This window comes from Meriones unguiculatus, chromosome 5, assembly GCF_030254825.1.
Source record: "Meriones unguiculatus strain TT.TT164.6M chromosome 5, Bangor_MerUng_6.1, whole genome shotgun sequence".
Classification (NCBI taxonomy): Eukaryota; Metazoa; Chordata; class Mammalia; order Rodentia; family Muridae; genus Meriones; species Meriones unguiculatus.
The window spans coordinates 127,704,245-127,731,664 of NC_083353.1; the positions used below are offsets into that span (position 1 = coordinate 127,704,245).

The 27,420-nt window shown below is 39.2% G+C and overlaps 1 protein-coding gene across 11 annotated transcripts in view; it reads right to left on the minus strand.

The window, feature by feature from the left end:
• The window catches only part of LOC110552204 (solute carrier organic anion transporter family member 1A4-like), a 56,242-nt gene that overhangs the window by 16,331 nt on the left and 12,491 nt on the right, over positions 1–27,420 (minus strand). For 6 of the 11 annotated variants that reach the window (XR_009592006.1, XM_060384397.1, XM_060384398.1 and 3 more), the window contains 8 exons: positions 26,732–26,864; positions 20,036–20,142; positions 18,590–18,736; positions 13,889–13,987; positions 12,680–12,901; positions 10,716–10,880; positions 5,938–6,133; positions 2,003–2,168 (listed from right to left, as the gene is read on the minus strand). Coding sequence is in view for 10 of the 11 variants with exons in the window: in XM_060384397.1 (XP_060240380.1) it covers positions 2,003–2,168; positions 5,938–6,133; positions 10,716–10,880; positions 12,680–12,901; positions 13,889–13,987; positions 18,590–18,736; positions 20,036–20,142; positions 26,732–26,864 (1,235 nt within the window). In the remaining variant the exon portion in view is untranslated. Of the gene's footprint in view, positions 1–2,002; positions 2,169–5,937; positions 6,134–10,715; positions 10,881–12,679; positions 12,902–13,888; positions 13,988–18,589; positions 18,737–20,035; positions 20,143–24,757; positions 24,851–26,731; positions 26,865–27,420 lie in introns of those variants that run through there. The other 5 variants (XM_060384405.1, XM_060384404.1, XM_060384403.1 and 2 more) reach the window with 4 other exon arrangements.

The following is a 27,420-nucleotide window of genomic DNA, read 5'->3' on the forward strand; positions in this document are numbered from 1 at the left end:
CTTTTTCCTCTTTATTACTATCTCCTTTTTTGTTTCTCAAAATTTTATCATAAAATATAAAAAATAGATTTTTTTAAATACAAGTATGAAATTTATAAAAAGTTATTTTTCATATTTACTTAATTGGTTGGTTTTCCTTGTAGGTCACTGTGTGTGTGCCTGTGCATGTGTGTGTCTATGTATGCACATGTGTTTGCTATGGCATATAAGCAGAAGTCAGGGGAAAAGTTATAAGAGCTACTTTTCTCCTTATATGATGTGGGTCCCAGCATATAACTCTGGTGATGAGGCCTAATTACAAATGTCTTTACTCACTGAGCCAACTTTCTAGCATAAAAAAAATTTTCTGGAGGTTTTGAGTGTGTGTGTGTCAGAGAGAGAGAGATATTTCTCTGTATAGCCCTGGAAGTCCTTGAATTCACTCTGTGGAGTAAGCTGGCCTCAAAATCAGAGATCTTCTGCTTCTGTGTCCTGAATTCTGGGATTAAAGGCTATACCACCACCACCTGGCATTTTTTTTAAAGTAAATAAATAATGCTTTGTTTTGTTTTGATACTAGTACTAAGTACTAAAACAAAATGTATTTCAGAGTGCTGGTTGAATAGTTAGGTGCTTACTAATAAACAGTCAGGTCCACAAGAAAATAGTACATTTAAAAAATAAAGTCAGTACTTTTTTAATTGGTATATTTCCAAGTCTCATTAAGAATCAAAATTCTGGGTATACGCCTAGGAGTGGTATAGCTGGATCTTGAGGAAGCACTATTCCTAATTGTCTGAGAAAGTGCCAGATTGATTTCCATAGTGGTTGTATAAGGTTACATTCCCACCAGCAAGGGAGGAGGCTTCCCCTTTCTCCACATCCTCTCCAGCATGTGTTGTCACTTGAATTTTGGATCTTAGCCATTCTTATGGGTGTAAGGTGAAATCTCAGGGTCGTTTTGATTTGCATCTCCCTGATGGCTAAGGACATTGAACATTTAACTGTTTCTCTGCCATTCTATATTCCTCTACAGATAATTCTCTGTTTAATTTTGATTGTCAATCAACTCTAAGGATTATGACATGTGTACGGGAAGGGAAAATGCTTTACTTTTCATCATGCCAAACAAACTGTCTTGATGAGGGCTGGGGAGATGGAACAGTCAGTAAAGTCGGGCACAAGCATGAGGACCTGAGTTCTCGGGCCCAGCACAAATGTGAACAATGCATGCACAGAGCATGTGCTTGAGACACTGGTGCTGTGTGGTGGACACAGGTAACTCCCTGGGTCCTCTTGCCAGGCAGGCCAAGAGGACCAGCAAGTTCCAGGCCAATGGGATCCTGTCTCAGAAGCACTAAGTACATGGTGCCTGAGAGTCAACAGCTCAGGTGTCTTCTGGCCTGCATATGCACAGGCACCTGCATACCACACAAATACAAAAAACAAACAATAAATAAATAAATAATGAAATAGTTAAAAAGAAATCTGGTGATATATAAAGATATTTTTCCTATCCAGCTCAACTATACAGCAAGTTTGAGGCCAGCCAGGGCATCATGAGACCCTATCACAACAAAGGGAAGATCCTGTCCAGAGTAACTTACAGTGTTAACTTTAATGCTGATGTATGTGTATGTTCTGTATCCGTGTGTACACAAACAGGTGCATGTGGGTGTTTGAGGAAGGCAGAGGAGAGTGTCAGGTGTCTTGCAGCTGGAGCTGTGAGTGTCCCCATGTGGGTGCAGCAGGTGCTCTTTACAGCTGTGCTCTCTCTCCATCCTGTCCAGATATATAGTACTCAGATCACTTGAATGATGACCTCAGACTCTGTCAAGGCTTTATATAATCTGTAGGGATTGTAACGTCAAGGATGCGTATACAGACTAAACTGAGTTGTTCACAAATATTAATCTATTTTAAAGCATGCCTCTTTTTGCTTTTTCAGCAGCTGTAGGCTTCGGTCACAGCACATGTTAACACAGTACACACACATCAGCCCAGACACTGAAAGGATGTTTACCGTGTTGATTCCTGTTCCGACAGACTTCTCACAGCCTGCAAGACAGGCTGACATGTATGCTAGGCCATTGTCTCCACACACTGGATCCCATGTTTTCGTTAAGCAGCTGCACCTTGTGTTGCAGTCAGCGAGGACCATATTCTCCACATCAAGAGGCTGCTGAACTCTGAAATGATTTAAAAATAATGGTACAGATATTAAACCCACCCGAGCACTTTATTTTTCCTCTTCATCTCAGCATGCATGTACGCACATGCATACAACACAGAAAGAGAGGGAAAGTAGAGGGAGAGAGAGAGGAGAGAGAGGAGAGAAACATATTATCATTTCCCCCAGAACACAAAGAGGAACTATACAAATATCAATGTGTGGTCCCTAAACTGGTTTTTGCATACAAGATATCTGCTCTACTGGTTTCATGACTGATTTTTTTCAATTACTTAAAAAACAAATGTTAAATGTCTGTCCTGTAGGAATATACTGTACTGTAAGGGCTAAACTGAAGATGGCGAATTTCTTATTGATCTGCCTGATGAGAAACAATGAGAGGGATGGCTTGAGCCAAATCTGCAGTTTCCATTTATAAGATAGATTCTGCTCTCCATCCACAAACAGCTCAGTTTGACTAAGCAGCCATGCTCTTCTGAGATATAGACAGTGTCCGGTGCTTACAACAAGATTCAAAAATGAAAATGTGGAATCTAGAGGCTGAATTCAAATCCTGTCCCTCAAACACTGTGTGCAGTCAGCATGACTAGAGATGGACTAAGTGTATACAATTCTACCTCGGTGTTGTTGAAGACACTTACAGTAAACTCACTAATTCTCCCTGAGTTTCAATTTCTATATCTACAAAGAGAATGGAAAAAATATCTGTCTTAAAAAGAGATTTGCTATTTGCTATAAGCCCACACCTGTTTGTCTATATCCCCCATTTTTATTCATTATTAGCCAGATAGAGCCAAGTAATTGTGGTAATGATACTTGCTTTTTTGCCCAATGCTGGAATGCTAGTAAATTTAGGTATGCCCTGGTTACTCGCATGCCTCACTGGGTGCCTGTGCCCGTTGATGCCCCTCACGCTATGACTCTCTTCAGACAGAAAAGGGATCTTGGAACTACAGCCACCATTGTTACTACCATCTCATTGGCGGCTGTTGGAGCTACCACCGGGGCATTAGCCATGAGTCATACTGGGCAGACTGCTCAGACCCTGAACAATCATTTAGCCAATGTAGCTCATGCCTTAGTTGTACATAAAGGAATTAATGCTCAACTAAAAGGAAGCTTGATGGTGTTCAATCAGAGGATTGACCTCGTGCAGGAGCAAATTGATACCCTATGGCAAATTGCTCAACTTGGCTGTCAATGAAAATATGCTGGACTTTGAGTCACTAGCATATAACATGAGAATTTTTCCTGTGCTGCAAATCTGTCTAAACAATTGTCGAGCTATATTTTAGGTAATTGGACTGGAGAATTTGATACTACGATGGAGCAGCTGAGAGTGGCCATTGTCACAGTAAATTCTACCAGAGTGGACGCAGGACTAGCCACAGGATTATCATCATGGATTGCTGCAGCCATGAATCATCTGAAGGAATGGGCGGGCATGGGAGCGTTAGCAGGCCTTCTGGTGTTGGTCTCCTTGGTTTGCCTGTGGTATATATGCAAGATTAGAGTCTCACAACAGTGTGATGCAGCCATGATCATTCAGGCCTTTACAGCCATTGAAGCAGGACATTCTCCCCAAGCATGGTTGGATACCATAAAAAGCTAAAATGATACGCTCAGGATGCGAGGCTAAGCACTGCACTCAGGGTCAGCCGCTTTGGACCCAGAGAAGAGCATGTCTGGTTGCATGCGGGTTGATGCCCCAGGTCCCGCCTCTGAGAAAAAGGTATAGGACGGGTCTGATGCTCTTTGGGTGGATGACACCTAAACGAACATCGGTACAAAGTCCCAATTTATTTCTAATATCAGAGATCAGACCTCTACTCTTGCCTGATGCGTCTAAAACAAAAAGGGGGAACTGTAGAGAGCTGCGGAATGCTATGCCTTAAAGATGGAGCTGGTTTCTGCCTTCCACCTTCCCGATGGTGAGTGCTCTCTGTCACGAACAATTCCCATTTGGCTAAGGCTGAGGATCTGGCTTGCTTCCATGTATGTGGACCTATCTGCATTGCCCACGTGGCACGCCTGGTTTGGCTACCCAGAGGCTATTTAAGCTGTGGGCTGGCTTTCCCCAGGGTCCGAGGATTGTTCAAGGTTCTTGAATAAACTGCATTGAAAAAAAAAAAAAAGAACACAAATAAAATAGATAAAAATACATCTATATATGACATTTAAATGTTTTAATAATAAAAGGCTTTTAATGGCATAAAAACACCTCAAAAAAAAAAAAAGATTTGGTAGCTCAGTGTCCAATAGGGTTTCCTAGTAACGGGGACAGGGACTGTCTCTCACATGAACTGATTGACCTGCTCTTTGATCACCACCCCCTGAGGGGGAAACAGCCTTACCAGGGCACATAGGAGGACAATGCAGCCACTCCTGATGAGACCTGATAGTATAAGGGTCAGAGGGAATGGGAGGAGGATCTCCCCTGTCAGTGGACTTGGGGAGGCACGTGGGAGGAGATGAGGGAGGTAGAGAGGGATTTAGATGGGACAAGGGAGGGGGCTACGGCTGATATACAAAGTGAATAAAATGTAATTAATAAAATATAATTTTTAAAAACGGTAAAAAAAAAGAGTTGCCATTAAAACGACAGTTACTGTGATCATGGTGTCTCTTCACATCAGTAAAACCCTAAGACCAAAAAGAATTTATCTATATCTATGTATTTATGTATCTATCTATGTACCTATCTATGCATCTATGTATCTATGTATAAAGAGATTCAAATCAGATGGCACACAAACATATATATATATATATATATATATATTTCACATCTTACAATTCACAAGAATTTTGAAAGAATTTTTATTTTATTAGCTCTCTCTTTCAATCTCCCTCTTCTGTGTGGGTGTATGTGCTTGTGTATGCACTGTGTGTGCATAGGCACATGTGCACAACAGCACACTTGTGAGGTCAGACTACAACCTTCCTCCTTGTTGGAGACAGGTCCTCTTTTGTTCACTGCTGCAGATATGAGACTAGCAGGCCCTGAACTTTTGGGGTTTCCTAGCTGTGCTGCTTAGCTCACAGTAGGATCACTGGGATGACAGTTACCCTACCATGTCAAGCTTTATGCAGGTTCCAGGATTTGAACTCGGGACATCCTGCCTGGTTAGCAAGTCCTTTACCACTGCGTCCTCTCCTCAGCCCTTTGAAAAGAACCTCCCTGGGTTCCTCATATAACTGTGTCATAAAATAAGTTTTAAATTTAAAATAAGTTTTAAATTTTCCACACTAAATACAGAATATGACCAGTCAACACCTAAAACATAAAATCTGACACTACGGAGTATATGAGACATAACAACACCAGTGACATATACAACTATATAAATAAACTGATTTACCATTCAATTATGCTAAATTTGAGCCCACTGTAGAAACCTATCAAGGCCTGCTGATGTGTTTGATTTTTAAAGTTGTCTGTTGATGGGAGTTTAAAATACATGGATAATTTAGGCTAAAATTGTATGTTATTTTCTTTTATCACACTTTAAAGCAGACTAGGATATCACCATGGCAACTACCCACATGCATGTGGAATCATAATCGTACTCACTAGGAGTCCCCACTCTTGCTTAATAAGCATATAACTTCTATGGAGTGGTATAGGGTTAAATGGTGGAAGGAAGTTACAAGATAACCATGAACTACTGCTAAGGAATTGTAATTAAGTGATCTGGTTGTATATAACCTTGGAGAAAATGGACTGGCAATTGTGAACATACGATCTTCATTAAGAAACAACATACCCTTCATAAGAGGTAGTTAGGCCAGCAACTGGGAAATTATCACAGGTCATCATAAAGTAACAAAATAATAAAAGGTAATCAGCCAGAGATACGCAGAATGCTATGTATGCAGCTTTCTTGACAGTAATCTTGAATTTCTTCATAATAAAGCCACCAACTAAATAGCCAATACATATTGGAGGTAAGTTATAAAGACCTAAAAGTGCAGGTAAAATAATAATTATAAAAGAAGCATAAAAAATGTTATAAATTTGTCTAATACAGCTTACTTAAGAAACTATTTAGCTCTAATATACTGTGATCCTAACCCCTACTCTCTCACATATTACATAAAATAGAGGTTTTGAAATACCTCATAAAGACAGTTTAAAAACAGTTTTTATTTAATCGCTTTACATACTTGCAGCCAGGTATAAAGACTTTATAAGCATTACACACAAAATATTAAATTTTTATATATTATTTTCCACTCTGCTTTGAAGAACTTGACTCAGCTCCAGTGATTTTGAAGGTTACTACTGAGTCTCTGCTTATCAAGAGTTAACATTTTGTGCATTGTCTATTTCCCAGAATTCTACCTGCCTGACTCATTTTCTCCACACAAATTAAAAAAAAAAAAAAGAAGGAAGGAAGAAAAGGAAAGGAGAGGAGAGGAGAGGGGAGGGGAAGAGAGGGGAGGGGAGGAGAGGAGAGGAGAGGAGAGGGGAGGGGAGGGGAGGGGAGGGGAGGGGAGAAAGGGGAAAGGAGGGGAGGGGAAGGGAGGAGAGGGGAGGGGAAGGGAGGAGAGGGGAGGGGAGGAGAGGGGAAGGGAGGAGAGGGGAGGGGAGGAGAGGGAAGAAGAGGAGAGGGGGAGGGGAGGGGAGGAGAAGAAAGAAAGAAAGAAAGAGAGAGAGAGAGAGAGAGAGAGAGAAAGAAAGAAAGAAAGAAAGAAAGAAAGAAAGAAAGAAAGAAAGAAAGAGAAATAAGAAAGAAATTAAGAAAGGAAGAAAGATCCTGTCTAGGTTACAATCACACAATGTGAGCACCAAGCTTGGAACATTTTACCAACCTCTGCAGCACCACACATTGGCGTTGAATATTATACATCTGAAAGTAAGGACTGCGATTTTGATTTTCAGAGAATTCCAGGTAAGGTGGAAACTGATAGCCAGTGATCCTCAGGTTTATTTATTTATTTATTTATTTATTTATTTATTTTTTAATTTACTTTGTATCCCCAATGGAGCTCCCTCCCTCAACCCCTCCCAATCCTATCCTCTCTCTCTCTTCTTCTCCTATGCCCCTCCCACCAGTCCACTGATAAGGGAGGACCTCCTCCTATTCCCTCTAATCATAGCCTATCAGGTCTCATCAGGACTGGCTGAGCTGTCTTCCTCTGTGGCCTGGTAAGGTTGCAGCCTCCAGAGGAAGGTGAACAAAGAGCCTGCCATTGAGTTCCTGTCAGAGACAGCCCCTGCTCCCCTTACTGAGGGGCCTGCCTGCCATGGACTACATCTGAGCATGGGGTCTAGGTGTTCTCCATGTATGGAAAAGCAAATAATCCAGAATTGCTAAAACAATCCTGTACATTAACAGGTCATCTGGAGGTATCTCTATCCCTGATCTCAAGCTGTCCTATGGAGCAACAGTAAGAAAAACTGCTTGGTATTGGCATAGAAACAAAATGGTGGATCATGAAACCCCAGAAATAAATCCACACACCCTTGGATACTTGATTTTTTATAATGAAGCAAAAACAATGCAATGGAAAAAAGAGCATCTTCAACAAATGATGCTGGTCTAACTGGATATATACATGTAGAAAAATACAAACAGATCCATATATATCACCCTGCATAAACATAAGTCCAAATGGATCAAAGACCTCAACATAAGACCAGGCACACTAAAACTGTTAGAAGAAAAAGTGGGGAAGTGCCTTGAACTCATTGGCCCAGGAGACAACTTCCTGAACAGAACACTAACAGCATAGGCTCTAAGATCAAAAATAAAAAAATGGGACCTCATGAAACTGAAAAGCTTCTGTAAAGAAAAGGACACTGTCATCAGAACAAACAACAGCCTACATACTGGGAAAGTATCTTCCCCATCCCTATATATGACAGGGGGATAATATCCAGAAAATATAAAGAACTCAGTTTTCAAGAGTCAAATGAAACCAGGAAAATTCCAAAGTTGCTTACGACCCCTCGTTTTAGTGTACTGATGTAAAAAGCAGTGTGGCTGTACAGACTTCTCAGACCAGGAGATCAAGCAGCTAAATTGTTTCTATGCCAATACCAAAGAGAGCAAAAATTGGAGCCCAGTAGTAAAATCTGGGAGTAAGATACAGAATCCCAGTGAGTAACTCTGCATTCATTTTTGAATCAACATATTCTAGTCTGAAAATTGACTGACATGAGCTTCCCCAAAGATTTCTATAACTGTGATTTGATAGAGAACTAGAGGGAATTTGTGGCTTCTTTTCCCTATCTTTTCATGATTTCCATGGAGACTGGAAAGAAGTAATTTACAAGAATAGCCTAACAGATTCCAATTTCATTGTAGTCTCCTAGTTGCATCGTCTGAGTGTTTATCATGTTTTTGTGGTACAGGGAAGGGCTATTTTTTAAAATTGTTATTATTTTTTACAGTTTATTCACTTTGTATCCTGACTGTGGCCCTGTCCCTTGTCTCCTTCCCAACCCCTCCCTCCTTCCCTGTTTTTCTCCCATGCCTCTGTCCTAGTCCACTGATAGTCCATTTTGGAATACTACTCAGCTATTAAAAACAAGGCAATGATGAAATTTTCAGGCAAGTGGAGAGGTCTGCCTCTCCTTATATCTGGCCCTATCAGGTCTTATCAGGACTGGCTGCATTGTCTTCCTCTTCTGTGGCCTGACAAGGCTGCACCCTGCCCCTTCGGAGAGGTGATCAGGAAGCCTGACACTGAATTCATGCCAGAGAGAGCCCTTGCTCCCCTTACTAGGTATTCCACTTGGACACTGAGTCTATTGGCTACATCTGAGCAGATGTTTTAGGTCCTCTCCATGCATGGTCCTTGATTGGGTTATCAGTCTCTACAGCCCCCCCCCCCCAAGGCCCAGTTTATTTGGCTCTGTTGTTCTTCTTTCGGAGCTCCTCTCCCTTCCATGCCTTTATATCTCCCCTTTCATTAATAAAATTCCATGCACTCTGTCCAAAGTTTGGCTATGAGTCTCAGCCTCTGCTTCAGTACCTTGATCAATAGAGTCTTTCAGAGGCCATTTGTGGTAGGCTTCTGGACTGTTTGTTCCCTGTCTTCTCCTGATTCCAATGTCTATTGATGTCTATTGCATTTTCCCTTCTGAATGAGGACCGAGCTTCTTCCCTAGTGTCTTCCTTATTGTTTAGCTTCTTTAGGACTACAGATTTTATTACATTTATCCTATATTATATGTCTAATAACAACTTATGAGTGAGTATATACCATGTGTATCTTTGTGTTTCTAGGATACCTCACTCAAGGTGATCTTATCTAACTCTCACCATTTGCCTGCAAACTTCATGAGTTCCTTGTTTTTAATTGCTTAGTAGTATTCCATTGTGTAAATGTACACAATTTCTGTATCCATTCCTCTATTGAGAGACAACTCGGTGGTTTCCAGATTCTGGCTATTACAAATAGAGGAGCCATAAAAATGGTTGAGCAAATGAACTTGTATAGATGAGCATATTTTGGATATATGCCTAGGAGTGCTATAGCTTGATCTTGAGGTAGCACTATTAATAACTGTTTGAGAAAGCATCAGATTGATTTCCAAAGTGGTTGTACAAGTTTACATCCACACCAGTAATGGAGGAGGGTTCCCATTTCTCCCAATTCTCTCCAGCATGTGTTATCAATTGAATTTTTGATCTTAGCCATTCTGATGGGTGTAAGGTGAAATCTCAGAGTTGTTTTGATTTGCATTTCCCTGATGACTAAGGACATTGAGAATTTCTTTTTTTTCTTTTAAATTAATTTTGATCTGTAATTTATCTAGATTTATCATAATGATGTAAAAAAGCTCATGTGTTTAAGGTATGAACATTCCCACATCACGGAGCAGCTTCTTTAGAACATTGAGTTAATTCAATCTTGATCTTTACACTATTTTTCTCTTCTAAATGAAAATACTAAATCAAAATATAATTAAAGATATTTTCTTTTTTTTTTTCAATGCAGTTTATTCAGGAACCTTGAACAATCCTCGGACCCTGGGGAAAGCCAGCCCACAGCTTAAATAGCCTCTGGGTAGCCAAACCAGGCGTGCCACGTGGGCAATGCAGATAGGTCCACATACATGGAAGCAAGCCAGATCCTCAGCCTTAGCCAAATGTGGAATTGTTCGTGATAGAGAGCACTCACCATCGGGAAGGTGGAAGGCGGAAACCAGCTCCATCTTTAAGGCATAGCATTCCGCGTTTCTCTGCTATTTGATATTCCTTTATTGAGAATTCTCTGTTTAGCTCTGAACTCCATTTTTTAACTGCATTACTTGGTTTGTTGGTATTTAACTTCTTCAGTTTTTTATATATTCTAGATATTAGCCCGCTGCAGATATAGGGTTGGTGAAGATCCTTTCCATTCTGTAGGCTATCATTTTGTTCTGATTACAGTGTCTTTTGCTTTACAGAAGCTTTTAAATTTCATGAGGTCCCATTAATTGATCTTAGAGCCTGTGTTGTTGGTGCTCTGTTCAGGAAGTTGTCTCCTGGGCCAACGAATTCCAGGCTCTTCAGGGAAGGACTATTAAAGAAATAATGAAATCACATACCTGTGAGAAAGATTGCATCTGCAGTTGACTTTCCATATTGTTGTTCCAGGTATTTAGGCAGGAAGGTAACTCCTTCAGTAAATGCACTAACCTGAAGCACACTTATAAGCATAAAAAGCATGTAAATTGGGTTGCAGGACAGGCGCTTCATGAAAAGCAAGAAATCTGAAACAAGAGAGTATAAATATCACCAAGCTAACTTGACCTTGCCTTTTGTCTCAGTGTTCTCCTAAAATCTTCTTACATATGCAGTGCAGGGACATAAATGCATTTGATAAATCTCTACCTCTTTGAGGCTAAAGTTTTATATCACTGTTTAAGTCACATCAGAAAGTTGGTGGCACAACTGGCCTTATTAGAGCTAGAACCCAATTGTGTCAGCAAACAAAACAGCAGAAATATGGACTCAAATCTGAGTCCACACTCTGTCATTTCTTTTTCATGCTATTAGTATCCTGCATACACTAAAGAAGCCCTAGTCTGTTTTCTGGAATCTCCAAGGTATCTGATTTGATGAAGTTTAGGTTCAGACACTGATATTATCACTTGTTTATTTGAGAATAGGTAAGCTAAAAGCTCAGGAAGGCTCCAAAAATCATGCTGCTATCCAGACAGCCCTAGCATCTCGCCAGCACTTCAGAGCAGGACATGCATTAGAACCACCTAGTGATATGTTTAAATAGCTCAGCATGAAGGTCTCACTGTAAGGAATGCTGACTCAGTTGGTGTACACCAAGCAAGCACTTTCCAAGTAACTTACCCAAAGCTTTTCCCTACTTAAGAAGCTGAGACTGAAGTTTGTAGCCTGTCTCTAGAAAATAGATTTAATCTCACTGAAGATAATTTGCCTGAAATTCACATTTAATAGTCTCCTTCCTTTTCATGTCTACTGTCTTGATTTTCTAATTTTATACTATCCTTAATAAATTACAGAGAATTTCATTGAGAGAAAAGTATCAAGAAGAGACAATTTAGAAGTAGAGGGAAAGAGCTTAATTAAAAACTGGACTCTAGGGGTAAAATCCATGTTTATGAATGAATGGGCTGCAGTCAGAATTCCAGGGAGTTTTGAACTCACCCATGTTTGTTGACTTCCCTCCTAAGTGTGTCTCCACAGCTCAGTTATTTCTTATATGTCTTAGTCTCTGCTCAGCTCTTTCCTAGTTTTGAAATTAGGTTGACCTGGCAGATCACAAAACTGCACAGAGAGGTCAGTATTGACCCTTTCAGGACAATCGTTAACATGACCATGATTCTAAGAATGTTCAAGCCCCTACACTGGCTCCCAATATGACTGGCTCCTCAGCATGGTCTGTAGTGTTCAAAGCAGATGTGTGACTATTCAGTGCACGAAGCTGTTGGGGCCTATGAGTGATGGAGGAAATATCGATGTCGTCAATAAAGTGTTTACCAGTCTGTGCCAGAACACTCAGGTGTCCCACCTTAGCTTCTCACCAAACCATCACTACTCTCCATCACAGGTTAATGACATTCCTGCTTGCTTAAAAGCAGTTTGTTCTAAGGGAACAATTCTCCTGTAAACTGTCACATTCCTTCAGACACGGAGGGTTATGTCACTTATCATGTTTTCTGTTTCAGCCTTGACTTCAAGAATGCTCACAACTAAATCTTATCAAACAGGCTTTTATCTTTATATTTAGCTTAGACTTCTGATTACTTTTTAACTTGGATTAATATTTTCTATAATATAGGATTTTCAAAACAGATGGGTAAATATATCTGCTCATTGACTGTTCACATTGGCTTGAATTTTTCATAAAGTCAGGTTAAGTCAGGTTCCAAATTATGTCAGTTGTTTCTAAGTGGTAACTGTGAAAGAAATTCATCACGTCTGAGTAGGGACAGTTATTGAAAACCTATCTTAACTCAGCACAGCATGACAAGTGCCCACTGACTGAAGACCCATCTGAAACAAAGACAGATTTTAAAGTTTTCCTGTTTGCCTTTAGTGATTCCATGTTTTTCCTCTTTGAACTCTTCTTTGTATTTATCTTCATTGTCAGTTTTAGTTCCATCCTCATTTTCCTCTAGTCCTTCTTTTGGGAGTGTTTTTGGAAAAAAGAAAAATGGGATGCTGGTCAGGATATTCATTCCTGCACAGATCAAAAAGCCAATCCACCAAGCTCCGACCCAGCGTGTATCAGTGGGAGTGATGGTAAGGTCATCTGGAAAGAAATTCAGATATTGTATTAGCTTGCATCATTCGTTCCTCTGCAAACTACAGAAAACTATTAATTATCATAATTCCATCTGAGCATAAACTTTGGTGTATAATTTGTTCTTATTGTTGTTTGGGCCTTGAACTTATGATCTTTTGTCTCTGCTTCCCAAAGCTTCGATTTCTGGCAGCTGCCACCCCCACTGGGCTAATTCATACCTTTAAAAAAGGTGTCTGAGGTTCATCAATTAGGTGAAATTAAAAGTAAAGAAAGGGTTCCAGAGTGCTACCTGCAGTAATTGTTAAAACTACATTTCTACACGACAGAAACAAGACTTGAGACATATTTAAGGAACTAGATATAACCTGATGTAGTCTTGTCTCAAAACATCACAGTAGGTGAGGAAGGCCCCTGGAGAGACTTTTCAGTAGCCTAGAGTTACTGTTGCTCTTGCAGAGCTTCTGAGCTCTATTCTCAGCACCCACACGGAAACATACAGTTTCCTGTTATGCTGATTTCAGGAGGTCTGACCTCTTCTGACCTCATCAGACACCACACACACACACACACACAAAGATAAGATAAAATGCATGTTAGCCAATTATTGTTTACAATTTGTGTATCTGGTACTACATGATGACATATTTTCTAGCAGTAATGAGTTCTTCTGTTTCTCCTGTGAAACCTTTACAATTTGATGCTCATCACACAACTGAAAAATCCATTTTGTTATACATAGTGAATGCCTCATTGAGAAAACCCAATGTATATAACAATTTTAAACTAACGTGGTGGCTGAAATGTGGTAGGAGAATAGTGAATTTTGATTAAGAAGGTGGCGTTTCATCATTTCCCTTCTCCCCTTAGGTCTGCCATCTGTAAGTGATATTTAGCTCCCTGAGGATCAAAAGAGGCAGTTATAGCATTCCTGAGAATTCTCCCACACTCTAGGGATAGTGTTTATTTTATTTACAAATAAAATGCATGTGTTACCTGTATTCACAGACCCCGTGTCTACATAAATCCTTGCACAGAAGGATCCCAACAAAAGTCCAGTGAAAGGACCAATGATCTTTCCTGCTTCCAAAATCCCTGGAAGTAAACAAAGAGATGAATTTATTTATTTGCATTTATTATTTTTATTTAAAATATTTTTTCTTTATTAATTACACTTTATTCACTTTGTATCCCCACTGTGGTTCCCTCCCTCCTCCCATCCCAATCCCTCCCTTCCTCTACCCTCTTCATCCACTCCTGATGAGACCTAATTGACTAGGGTCAGAAGGAAGGAAAAGAAGACCTCCCCTATCAGTGGACTTGGGGAGGGGCATGTATGAAGAGATGAATGTAAATGAACACACAAAAAAATCTCTTTATACACACACACACACACAAATGCCTTGAGATTGATTTATTTCTAACCTTATTTTTTTCCTTCTTTTGCAGAGATGGGCATCAAATCCAATAGGCCAGGCAAGTGATTTACCAATAAGCTATCCACCCCACTATCTCAAATACTTTTACATATTCAATGTATAAAGAAATTAAGCTTGGTATGTATGCAGCATGTACATATATGTGTTACATGTACATATGTCTTACATGTACATTGTTTTTACAATATTGAGAAAGGAGCTCTAATTGTTTCGTTTTCAATGTTCCTTAGAACCTCATCTGTTATAGACTTGTTTCCCAGGGCCACATCCCTGGAGTCTAATAGAATCCTTCCCATGCAGGGCATGGTGGTATGTCTTCAGGCTGTCTGGGCTAGAACCATAGCTCCTTCTTCATTCTGTTTTGCTTCCCAGTGATAAGATGGATTGGTTTTACTACATTCATCCTTACACCATAATGAGCTCCAAACCTCATAGTCCAGGAACATAAACTAAAATCTGCAAAACTGTGAGCCAAGTTAATCATCTCTCTTACTATAAACATCCTCAGGTATTTACTAAAGTGAAAGAAAGTTGACTGACATAGAAGCTTCCTTACTTAGACACTTTCCAAATTCTCTTTTGTGCTGAGTTAAAGCCAAGGCTGAACTGTCACAGGCAGCCTCATCAAAGCATCAAAGCATGATGTGAGCAAAACCTCTGATATGTCCATAGCCATGTTTTCAGTGCCTCTTTGATGCTTAGCTTTCATTGTCAACTTGACACAATTATTTAAATAGAATTACTTGGGAGTAGTGTCTTGGTAGATTATTGTCTTCATTGGGGTTTCTATTGGACATGTCAGTAGGAGACTCTCTTAATTAAGTAAATTGATGTGAGAAGACCGAGTCCACTGTGGGCAGAACCACTCCCTAGGCAGGGAGCCCTGAAGAACATAAAAATGGAGAATCTCTCCTGAGCCATCCCCACCAACAGAAAATCGAGATATGAGCAACTTCAACGTCTTTCCTTCATTTTAGATTTTGTCTTTTCCTCTTTCTCCATGGATCTATATGTTAGTCCTTCCCTGTGTGCTTGGCTTCTTAATACCAAACCCTTCAGTCTTCCTTGGTCTCTCAAACTCTCCCTGCTGTTTTATGCACTCTGTGAAATGATTCCTACAAGATCTCCAGCCTCCACTGACTTCTTTCCTGCCTTGATTCCTTGGCTCTCATACTGCTCAGGTGCTTTCCCATTCTAAGGTGCTCTCTTGGAATGACCAGTGACCTCCATCATGGATCACTTCCTCTACTATTAATCTTTATTTTTCATAGCTTACTTGACATTGTTGTCTTTTGGGGGTTGCTGTGGCACTACAAATTCTCATCCTAATTACGGGCCCCAAGATCTGTTGCTGTCTAGAGGAAAATCTCACATACATCTGTCTTTGTGTAAACCTTGTCTAAGAAACTATTCCTGTTTGATCAATAAAATGCCTGTATCTGGGAAGGGCCAAAAGAACGTAGGTATTACAAAAGTTCTTGGGCTTTGAAAACAAAAGGATCTTGGGGCAAAGAAGTAGAGAGATTTTGGAGGAGGAAGGAAGCAGGGAGCCATTACGGGTTAATGTGGAGAGAAGCACAAGGCCAATTTGGCAAGGATGAAAGAAATTGGCCCAGATGAGAATCATTAGTGAGTATCTTAGGGTTATGGGTGGGAGATAGCCCAAATAGAAATTATTAGAGCACATGGCATGAGATGGAGGCTTGGAAAATAGATAACTTAGGAGGGAATATCTACTATACCCCAGGTGATACAAGGCTATTTTAAAATCTATCAGGTGTCTGTATATTTTATTGATTATGATAACAGGTTAGATAATAATTATAGTGTTAATTATAAACAGTATTAGACCATACCATTAAATTAACCTCAACAGTTGTCCAGCTCCTCATCTGTTAGCTTCCTTCTAACACTTTTTCCAAACTATATGTTCACAGTTTACTTTTACCATGGATGCTCCTTGTTTGGCTTTTCCTACTCTCACTCTGTGCACTAAGTAGAAGAGTCCCCAGTATGTGGACTTATGGATTCTCAGTACTTATGTCTTTCCATAAGCAACTGCATTTCTTCTATATTTAACTTTTTGTCTAGCATAGATAGCTCTCATTGTTATATTTGGCTTCTATATCCTTTCAGCTACAGAACCATATATAGAACTATATTCTTGTTTTTTGATTATACATGTACACACATATATAATATTAATATAATTATATGGTTTTTAATTTAGAAAACTAAGTTTTGTATAATAAATATAAGATACTTAAAATGTACTGAGAAATTTGGTTTCCTTAAAAAAAACAGTTATGAGAGTATGTTTTTGTTTTAATTCCAGATGTGGGAAATGGAGCTGCTTCAGATTGTTCACACCAGCAAACTGTGGTTTGTCTTATGCTCTCGCAGGGCTGTGTTTCTATGAGCTGCAGATAGTTTAGGTTTGAAATTCTAGGGACTCTTCAGAGGGTGAATAAAAGTCAGAGCCCTCAGTGAAGTAATGGCTGCTGTGCCCTTTGCAGCTGCTTACTGATTGCTGTTTGCTGGATTACTGTTTGCTGTTTGGAAATATCCTGGCCAAGATTAACTTGCCCCAAGGAACTCAGGCCCTTAATCTGCAGCAAGTAGTTTATAATGATGTCCCCTTTTCCCCTCTAATCTTCTTTCTCCTCTACCTAGTGCTAGGATGTTGGGAAGGTTAGGGGTGGTGTAGGGAAGTAGGAAAAAGAACCCAATAAAGTAGCCAAAGGTCTAGCTACAACACAACTTATATTTTTAATATAGTTATATATTTTATATATGTATGTATATATCTGACTCTAGAGTTTTGATAAGCAGATCCATTTTAATAGCTTATAATAGAAAATTGCTTGTAAATTTTTTTCTCATGTCTTGTAAGGTATCTGAAGAGAATGGCAAGATTAACAATATAAAAAGAATGATGCCAAACTAATAAGTCTCAAAAAAAGACATTTTTATTTAAAAATATCTTGATTAATCCTAACTCTATTCTTGCTTTTCTTAACCACTTTGAGCTTTTGTTTGTTTTTTTAGTGATATGTCTACATTAATGGAAAAATATCCTATCTAACATTACTTCTCAATCTTCCTGATGCTTTGGACACATGTGGTAACCCTCAACCATAAAGTTATTTTTGTTGCTCTGTCATAACTGTAATTTTCCTAACATAATGAACGGTAATACAAATATCTATGGTTTCAGGTGTTCTTATGCAACCCCTGGGAAAGGGTCACTTAAGCCCCAAAAGTGTTGTGACCCACAGGTTTAAAATCACTGCTATATACAGTGACAGACTGGTAATCAACTATGGATGGATGTACTCAAGAACATAAGCAAATTATTCATAATAACCTCACATTGTTTAGGAGACAACAAAAGAAGATGGACACTAAGTTGCCTCCTGCCTGAAAAATGCATAGATTTTTCTGAGAATTCCAAGAAATAGAAACAAATGAATAAACACAGATATTTGTTAAAATGGTAAAGAAGCCTGTCTTTGCTGAGGAGTTATAGGGCAGGAAACTGTATCATTAACTTCATAGAGAAGCAGGGTGCAGAGCCCCCAGTATTAAAGCAAACAGCTGGTAAATGAGAAACCAGTTGGCATGGCAAACATGAGAAGACAAGCTTACTACAGTTCCTGGTAAGGCTTGGTCTGCATTCATGCATAAGACAACATGACAAGAGAAACCTTACAGGGCCAACCAGATACCTCAGCAGGTAGAGGCCTTGCACCAAACCTGGCCCGAGGCAACACTTTAATCCACAAACGTCTTCTGAACACCACATTAACATGCAAGTGCACACATGCACACACACACACACACACACACACACACACACCACTCATAGACAGAAACAGAGAGAGGAGAGAAGAGAAAAAGTAAAACTCAATTTTAAAGTACTACAGACACAAAAATGGCCAATATGAAAGTCACAATAAATTAGAGATGAAAGAACCTAAAAACAGCAAAAATACAATAAATAAATAAATCTAAGCAAGATTTTCCAGAAAATATTGGGGAATCTTTTCATGATTTTGAGATAGTGTGGTGGTATGAAAGGGCTTCCCAACAGTGAGAAGCAGTGTGACGAAGAGACTGTTCTGGAGCCCCTATAGAACTCCCCCATTGCACAACCGAATGACATACAGTGTGTAGCACTCTGCTCACCCTCTGGAAACCACAAAGACCCAAATCAACAATTTATTTCTACCCTCCTAAGAGTGATTTTCATTCTTACCAATGTATAAAGGGGAGTTTTCTGATTTGGCAAAATCTTCTATGTAGGAAATACCCAAAGGCATGATGGGAGTTTCACCAATTCCACGTATAAAATTGCCCACCATTACACATATCCACGTTAATGATTTAATTTCTTTCACACAATCTGCATTAAAATAGTAGAAAACCACATGATTATTTGACAGTGAAGTGTTACTGACAGTTAATTCAAAATTTTCTGTAAACATACAGCATATCAGTGTTTTATTACAGCAACAGAAAACCAATTATGTAGATCATATCATGTGTCTAAATCTATCCTTCTAAGTCATTTTTCCTGTTAAGACCAAACCTATGATGTTGCTTAAGAAACAAAGAAGTCTTTCTTCCTCTGGGATATTTCACTCAGAATGATCTTTTCTAGATCCCACCATTTGCCTGCAAATTTCATGATTTCCTTCTTTTTGATTGCTGAGTAGTATTCCATTGTGTAAAAATACCACAATTTCTGTATCCACTCCTCCGTTGATATGCTCACTTATATAGACCTATAAGATATGATAAACATAATGAAATCTATACACCTAAAAATGATAATCAAGAGAGTGGACACGGGGTAAGATAATCAATCCTCATTTAGAAAGACAGATGGGATGTGCATTGAACGTATGACAGGAGTCTACCACAGAAGGCATCTGAAAGACTCTACTTAGCAGTGTTTCAAAGCAGACACTAAGACTCATAACCAAACCTTTGGCAGAGTACAGGGAATCATATGAAAGAAGAGGAATTAGTACAATGGGGAAAGAATAGGAGCTCCACAAGGACCAAATATATCTGGGCACAGGGTCTTTTCTGAGACTGACATTCAACCAAGGACCATGTATGGATATAACCTAGAACCTCTGCTCGGATGTAGCCCGTGGTAGCTCAGTAACTAATTGGTTTCCCATAGTAAGGGGAATAAGGACTATTTCTAGCAGGAACTCAGTGGCTGCCTCTTTGACCTCCCCACCCCCCAAAGGAGGAACAGTCCTGTTAGGCCACAGAGGAGGACTTTGAAGACCTGATAAAACAGGGTCAGATGAATGGGGAGGAGGTCCCCCCATCAGTGGACTTGGAAAGGGGAAGAGCAGAGAGGAGGGAGGGAGGGTGGGATTGGGAGGGAAAGAGGGAGCGAGATACAGCTGGGATACAGAGTTAATAAAATGTAACTAATAAGAAAAAAATAAAAATTAAAAAAGATAAATAAAAAAAGAAACAAAGAAGTATTAATATATACATTTAATCTCAGGGCAGAGAGTATTCTAGGTTATTAGGCAAATCCCATCACTGGAGGAGGTAATAAATGTTGCTCATTTGTCTCACATGTCTACTATTCCCACTGTCATATTCAAAGCCTTTCATAAAGGAGTATTCTGTGGCTGAGTCTCTGAGCAGAAAGCCATAAGAAGCACTGGTCAACCTGCTGGGTCTTGTGTTGGCTTTAAGGTCTGGGTTCTGTTTTCCATACACAGGAAGCTGTCTGAGGACAAGTTGCTTGCAGGTGAAATCGTTGTTTCATATTCATATCTGTGTGGACACAGGAAACATTCACAGTGAGGAAATGAGTGCAAGGAGACCATCTGCAGATTAGTGACCCCTGCTTCCCTGAAGACACAGCATCCAGAGCCAGTAAAGACATGTTTACACAGCGGTCACTCTCATCACCATAAATCCTATGGTGGGGCCAGCGAGATGACTCAGCAGGTCAAACACTTGCTGCACATACCTGAACACCTGAGTTCAATCCCCGAAACCCACATAAGGGCAGAAGAAAAGAAGGACTCTATAAAAAGTCTTCTGATCTACACACACACACACAAACACACAAATAAATAAATATAGAAATCTGTATCTTTAGGCTACACAGGTAGGTCTAGTGTTAAGTTCTAGAACTGCATGAACTGGCTGTGGTGTCCCCTGACTGTCACCAAAGCACTTGAGAGGCAGAGAGAGGAGACTCAGAACCACGAGGCCACCCTCAGCTGCACAGCAAGCTTGAGGGCAGCCTGGGCTTCATTAGAGCTTGTCTCAAAACAAACAAATCAAAAACCTGAATGAATAAATGAATGAATAAATTCAAGTAAGTAATCAGTTTCATTAAGAAAACTTGATAGTCACTAAAAAGTGTGTCCATTCTTTATACTTAACTCTCAAGTCTCTACAGGTAGGTGACAAAGTTTTCATATTCTCAAATGTCACCCTCTATGATTTCTAAATGACTATTTCCTAAGAATAATTGGTGTGAAATAAAGAGCAAAAGCCAAAAACAAGAGCATTAACAAAATAAAATTAAAAAGATAAAAGTTTAGAAAGACACAGCAACAGAAAACAACATACCTGCTCTGGGTTCTCTGGGCTGTGGTCCTAGCCTTCCTTTCTGAGAATTCTAACAACTGTTCTTCCATGTGATCATTAACCCCAACAAAACAAAAAAATACAGACATCATAATGAGAGGTGACAGAATTCATCAACTGTCAACACAGTGTCCCTAATAAACTGTGGTCCTCAACTTGATCAAATCACCAAGGATAAGATTCTCTTAGAAAGAAAATGACCAAATGCAGGCGTAGTAGAAAATGTGTTCAGCTAAGTCTTTCCCATTGTAGAGTACACTGTATTTATTTCAAAGACTTTGCCAGATGAAAGACAACCAGAGGAAAACACAGGCTGCTAAATTCTGTATGAGGAGGGTGCTTTACTTGCCAACATTGTAATTTCTATGCTGCATGCTATACCACAAAATGCAGAATAACTCTTCCTTAGAACAACTTCCTGGAAGTCCCCACAGAGTTGTTCAGTGAACTTGGACAGGGGCCTGTGTCTCTCTGCTGTGAGCCCATGAGAATAGGACAGATAAAAAGAATTATCACCTTTGACAGAAGGTGGGAAAGCACGATAAGAGTCTAATATTTCCTGACACTGATTAGAAGAAAAAAAACAATTTTTAAATTCTATCCACAAACTTTCAGATCCTTTAAAATACCTGAGAAGATAAAATAAACTTCATTTGATCCATTAACTACTTAAAACTCAATTATTCATTCAAGGTCCATTTAATCCCCCAAATACCAATAAAGTGGCAGTTAAAAAAAATTTAAGTCTCGGGGAAGACCCCTGTGTTCAAATTTCTGGTTCTGTTGCTCTCCTTGTAGAGTTCCTCTCCTCTCCAGATCTTACTATTTCCCATTTCTTACATAAGATTCCATGCACACTGCCCAACAGTTGGCCATAAGTCTCAGCATCTGCTTTGATAGTCTGCAGGGCTGAGCCTTTTTTTTTTTAATAACTCCAGGCTTTTTGTGACTACTTACAGATGTTCAGTCCCTCCCTTACAAGGTCATGCATTGAATCACTGGGCAGTTCGAGCTTCTTTATTTTTTTTATTTTTATTTTTTATTAATTACACTTTCGGGAGGAGAGGAGGGGGAGCTTATGGGAGGGCTGAGACTTTTAGAGCCCTCTGTGGCAGGTTCCCAGCCTGTTTCCTATTTTCTTCATACTCCAACCAAGTACCATGCATGGAGATAACCTAGAACCCCTGCACAGATGTAGCCCATGGCAATTTAGTGTCCAAGTGGGTTACTTGGATTGGCCTGCTCTTTGATCACCTTCCCCTGAGTGGGGAGCAGGCTTACCAGGCCACAGAAGACAATGCAGCCACTCCTGATGAGATCTGATAAACTAAAATCAGAAAGAAGGAGAGGAGGACTTCCCCTATCAGGGGACTTAGGGAGGGGCATTCGTGAAGAAGGGGAGGGAGGGTAGGATTGGGAAGGGAGGAGGGAGGGGATTATGGGGGAATACAAAGTGAATAAAATGCAATTAATAATTTTTTTTTAATTTAAAAGGTGTGGAAGGAAGAAAGCCCATTACCTCAAAGAAAAAGATCTAGATATGAAGAGGTAGCTCAGTTGGTCATTGGGGCCTGGCAAGCAACAGTCCTATGTTTGACCCTGAGCACTGAATAAAACCACACATGGTGGGAAATTCCTGTAATCTCAGCACTCAGGTGATGTAAATAAGAGGATCAGAAGTTCATGAATATCCTTAAATATAGAGTAAGTTTGAGAGTACCATGAGGCAAATGAAACTTTCTTCAAAAGTAAAAAATAAAAAAGGCTTATGATATACCAGATGCCTCTATGGTAAAGATGCCTATTATGTGCAAGCCAGGTCCCACAGCAAGAGAGGGCTGACTTATAAGAGATGTTGCCTGACCTCCCTTGGAAGCACACACACATACACACACACACACAAACAAACACATATCCCATTACAGTAAGATATATAAACAAAATAACTAAAAAGAAAACAGAAAACTGTAAGTATGAAATTGAAAGTGTAACCAACTTAAACTCAATAAAATTTTGATACCGGGACATGGATAGGCAAATGGCCACTGAATCAGAAGGTAAGGGAAATGTAACCATCACTTTTCTGGGAACAGTAGAGTATATTCCAGGTTTCCTTGGAAACCTGAAAAAAAGAGGCTCCCAATTCAGGGCCAAGGTAGGTACACAAAAAACAATCTAAAGAGGTAGTTAAAGTGCACAGATGGAATATATAGATCCTCCATCTCCCCGAGTGTAAGAGGATCCAAAGAGGGACACTGAGGACACAGATGGCAAAAAGGAGGGTCATTACATTTTTAACTCTGCATAATAAAAGATAATATTCCCATTCATCTCTGGCTGCTAGCCAGGTTTCCACATTTTAGCAAGAGCAGGGAATTTTTTCCTAGGATTGCAAGGTACACACCCTTCAGAGCCAGCTCAGAATCAGCCAGCCCCTGCTCAATCTCCTGTTGACTCATCCTACTAAAAAGCATACAACATTTTAAAAAAAAGTAAGGAAAACTCCTATTAGCTAAGTCTGCACTTGCATATAGAATTCCCAGGTAAGTTTCTGTTGTTATTGTCTCTTAGATATGAACAAATAGTCAAGACCATCATGGGGAAAATCTATTACAGTGAAATCAAAGAAAACCTACACTTGAAGGAGCCAGGGACAAGGGACACAGATGAAGAGTCACACAGGAAAAGATACTGAATTCTTGAGAAAACAACATGTTTCCTCAGAAGAAATTATCAAGGAGAAAACGGTACAAGAAACTTTGCAAAATGTCCTGACCTAATGCACCTGATTGAGGTAGCAAAGGACTTATACCAATGCATATCAGCTTCTGACTACACAGCCACAAAAGAAACCTGTCACCAGAGTTAGAAATTGGCCACCAATTAGTCAAAGTCCAGCCTTGGACCTTGATGAGTCCAAGGAACAAGAGAAAAATAGCAGGCTCTTGAACCTTGGCCTTCAGACTGGAGGGCCTACACCTTGCTGACTAAGCCTTTCAGGTTCTCTTGTTCCCCTTCAGCAAGGGCTGCTTTCTCTGGCTAAAACCTGCCACTGTGCAAAAGCAGACTGTAAAAAAGGCGTAGCGGTAAAGAAAAATTCTTGACTCTTGCTTCAAAGTGGCTCCCTAGCTCAGAACTTATTAACTCTATGTGAGCCCCTGGAAAAGGAAAAAGAAAAATCTCATTCATTCACATACACACATTCATTCAACAAATAGGACAAAAAAGCTCCCATAATACATGCTCATACTTACAGACAAACAAATTATAAATACATATGTGTGCTCATACTTATAGACATATACATGTAAATATGTATATACATATATACATACATATAGACAATCTACACGGACAGCTAGATGTGCAGATATATACACAACTGGATAGGAAGATCCCAGTGGGTTCCAACCCGGAATCTTTATTTTTTGTGTTTAGCCCCTTTTTATACCATCTGAAATAGTCTTTACAGCTATACTTTCACAGCCATAAAAGCAATTATCATAAAATACATTACACAGGAGAATTATTGATTACGTGTTTCCCCATTAATATCTAACATGTCTTACTTGTGCATTCATTAGAACAACAGTCTTTCATGGCAAAGGTTGACAGTTTTTAAGGTTAACAGAGTCCAAGGGGTAATAGCAGGCTATTGTTTATATGACTTTCCATTAAGGCACACTAATTAATCATCTTTCCACTATTTATGAGTTCACAGAAAGTTTAAGATAAAATTTTCATTTGTTCTACTGCACATTGAGACCTGACCTAAAGGAAATATTACCTTGGTCATAAATCTTCATCAAGCCCAGCTTCGCCCTAGTGAAGCTTACATGTCAGTTACGAGCGAGGATTCACAGATCTCTACTAGTTTTTGCTATTAGGCAGAAGGAGATTGAATCAAATCAGTAATTCTATAAAATCACTATCAGGAATTATGAAATCATCAGTTCCTCTAAACAGCATTATCACATGGATTATTATGGTATGTTTATTTTATATTACATGTATAATATCCACTTAGAATTGAGTATATATCCTGTGTGTCTTTCAGCGTCTAGGATACCTCACTCAGGATAATCTTTTCTAGCTACCACTATTTGCCTGAAAATTTCATAATTTCCTTGATTTTAATTGCTGAGTAATATTCCATTGTGTAAATGTACCACAATTTCTATATCTATTCCTCACTTGAGAGACATCTGGGTTGTTTCCATATTATGGCTATTATGAATAAAGCTATTAAGAACATTGTTGAACAAATGTCTTTGTTACATATTTGAGCATATTTTTGGTACATGCCTAACTCCCATTTATGTTTAAAGTCTTGGAAACATCAGGGATACAAGGTACATATCTAAACATAGTAAAGGCTATATACAGCAAGCCTATAGCCAACATCAAACTGAATGGAAAGAAACTTAAAGCAATCCCACTGAAATCAGGGACAAGACAAGGCTGCCCACTCTCTCCATATCTCTTCAACATAGTACTTGAAGTCCTAGCCAGAGCAATAAGACAACTAAAGGAGATCAAGGGGATACAAATTGGAAAGGAAGAGGTCAAAGTGTCACTATTCGCAGATGATATGATAGTATATATGAGAGACCCCAAAATTCAACCAGAGAACTCCTTCAGCTGATAAACACCTTCAGCAAAGTGGCTGGATACAAAATCAACTCAAAAAAATCAGAAGCCCTCCCGTATACCAAAGATTGTTCAATTTTTAAAGGCACTTGCTGCTCTTGAGGAGAACCTGGGTTCATTTTCCAGCCCACACATGGTATTTGACAACCATCTGCTAACTCCAGGTTCAGGGTATCTGACACTCTTTCCTGATCTCTGGGCACACCATAAATACATATGGTCGACACTATTTTTGGGGGCAAAACAATTACAAAACACATAAAATAGATGAAAAAAATCTTAAAAACAAAAGTAAAATGAAAAAAGAAAGAAAGAATGAAAAACTGGAGAGTGGAGGCAGGAGGAAGAAGAAGATGAGAGAAGAAAGTAAAAATTTTATAATGAAAAGAATGATGGAGAATTTTTTTTAAATGGCATGGAGATGGCTTAGAGGTTCAAAGTTCAGAGGGAGGTGTAGTACAATAAATAAATTAATGGGGCTAAATATTAAATGTAAATAATTAATTTCTATAACAAAGAATACCATGATTCTAGGGTAGAAAATATTTTATAGGATGCAAATATAAATAATAAATTTTGTATAGCATTTACATTAAATTATTGAAAACTATGAGACACATGGGTGAACAGAAGAACCAAAAAACTGTCCCAAGAAAGCAGAAAGGGAGTAATACATAACTCAACAAAATTTCATTTTGCAACTTTCTGTGTTAGTTGTTATGGTAAACAGGCCAAAAAAAAATCAGCCTTGGCACTGGACTATCTCTTGGTGACCTGAGATTATGTCAAACTATAGACTGCTTGTAGCCAAAGTATCAAAATGGTAGTGATAAAGGACTCAGCACAAGGTTTGGTTGACTCCAAGAATCAATTCATGTGTCTCAATTTTGTAAAGAGATGCCCCCACTTCACAAATGGACTGGATGGAACCTTGAATAGACCTGAGGCCACTAGAGTCACAAATTGGCAGGCCAAACACTACATCTTCTAATTTCCATATTAGCCTTTTGTACATCAAGGGAGCACTACTCCTCCTAGAGAGGAATTCTGAGCCTCATTTCCTGTAAGTGAAAGTTAAACCTAAATTATCATCAAGGACTGGAATACTCACCTGCCCATGAGGAAATGAGGTAGTGATATTAATAAACACCCTAGGCCCATAATTGCACATCCAACACCAATCATGATAGGTCTGTGAATTTTCCTTCCGAAATAACTCACGAATATTATCAACAAGAGGTTTCCTGGATAGGGGAATGAAAATGTTTGTTTAAATAAAGTATTGGTGGCTGTTAGTCAATAGCCTCTCTAGCACTTACACTCTAGGCTTCATTGTTTAACTACTACCTTAAGAGTGCAGGAATGGGTGGCTAGGGTGTTTTGTGCATTGTTTTAATATGTAAAGCAATTGTGAAACTGAAGGAAGTTTCTCCTCCTCTCTGGAGAACACTAAAGCTCTATTCTGGATTATCCTGCCCTTGGGAAACACACACAAAAAAAAGTGAGTTGAAAAGAACCAAATCCTTAAATAAGTTCTTGAAAAACTACATATTTTTAATTGATGAGTATGTTTACCCTGATCATATTATGCATTAAGGAAAGATAAGAAAAATTAGACACTCTTCACTAATGATAGCATAATTCTAAGTGATCTTACATATTTGAGAGATCTATGAAGACTTTTTATTTCTTCCAATTCTCTTTCTGTCTAGTCTACTATCTAAGCAGAAGAGAATTTGCAGAATTTTGAATGTTGTGTGCCCTACCTCTGTCTTCTTATTACACCCTCTCTGTCATTGA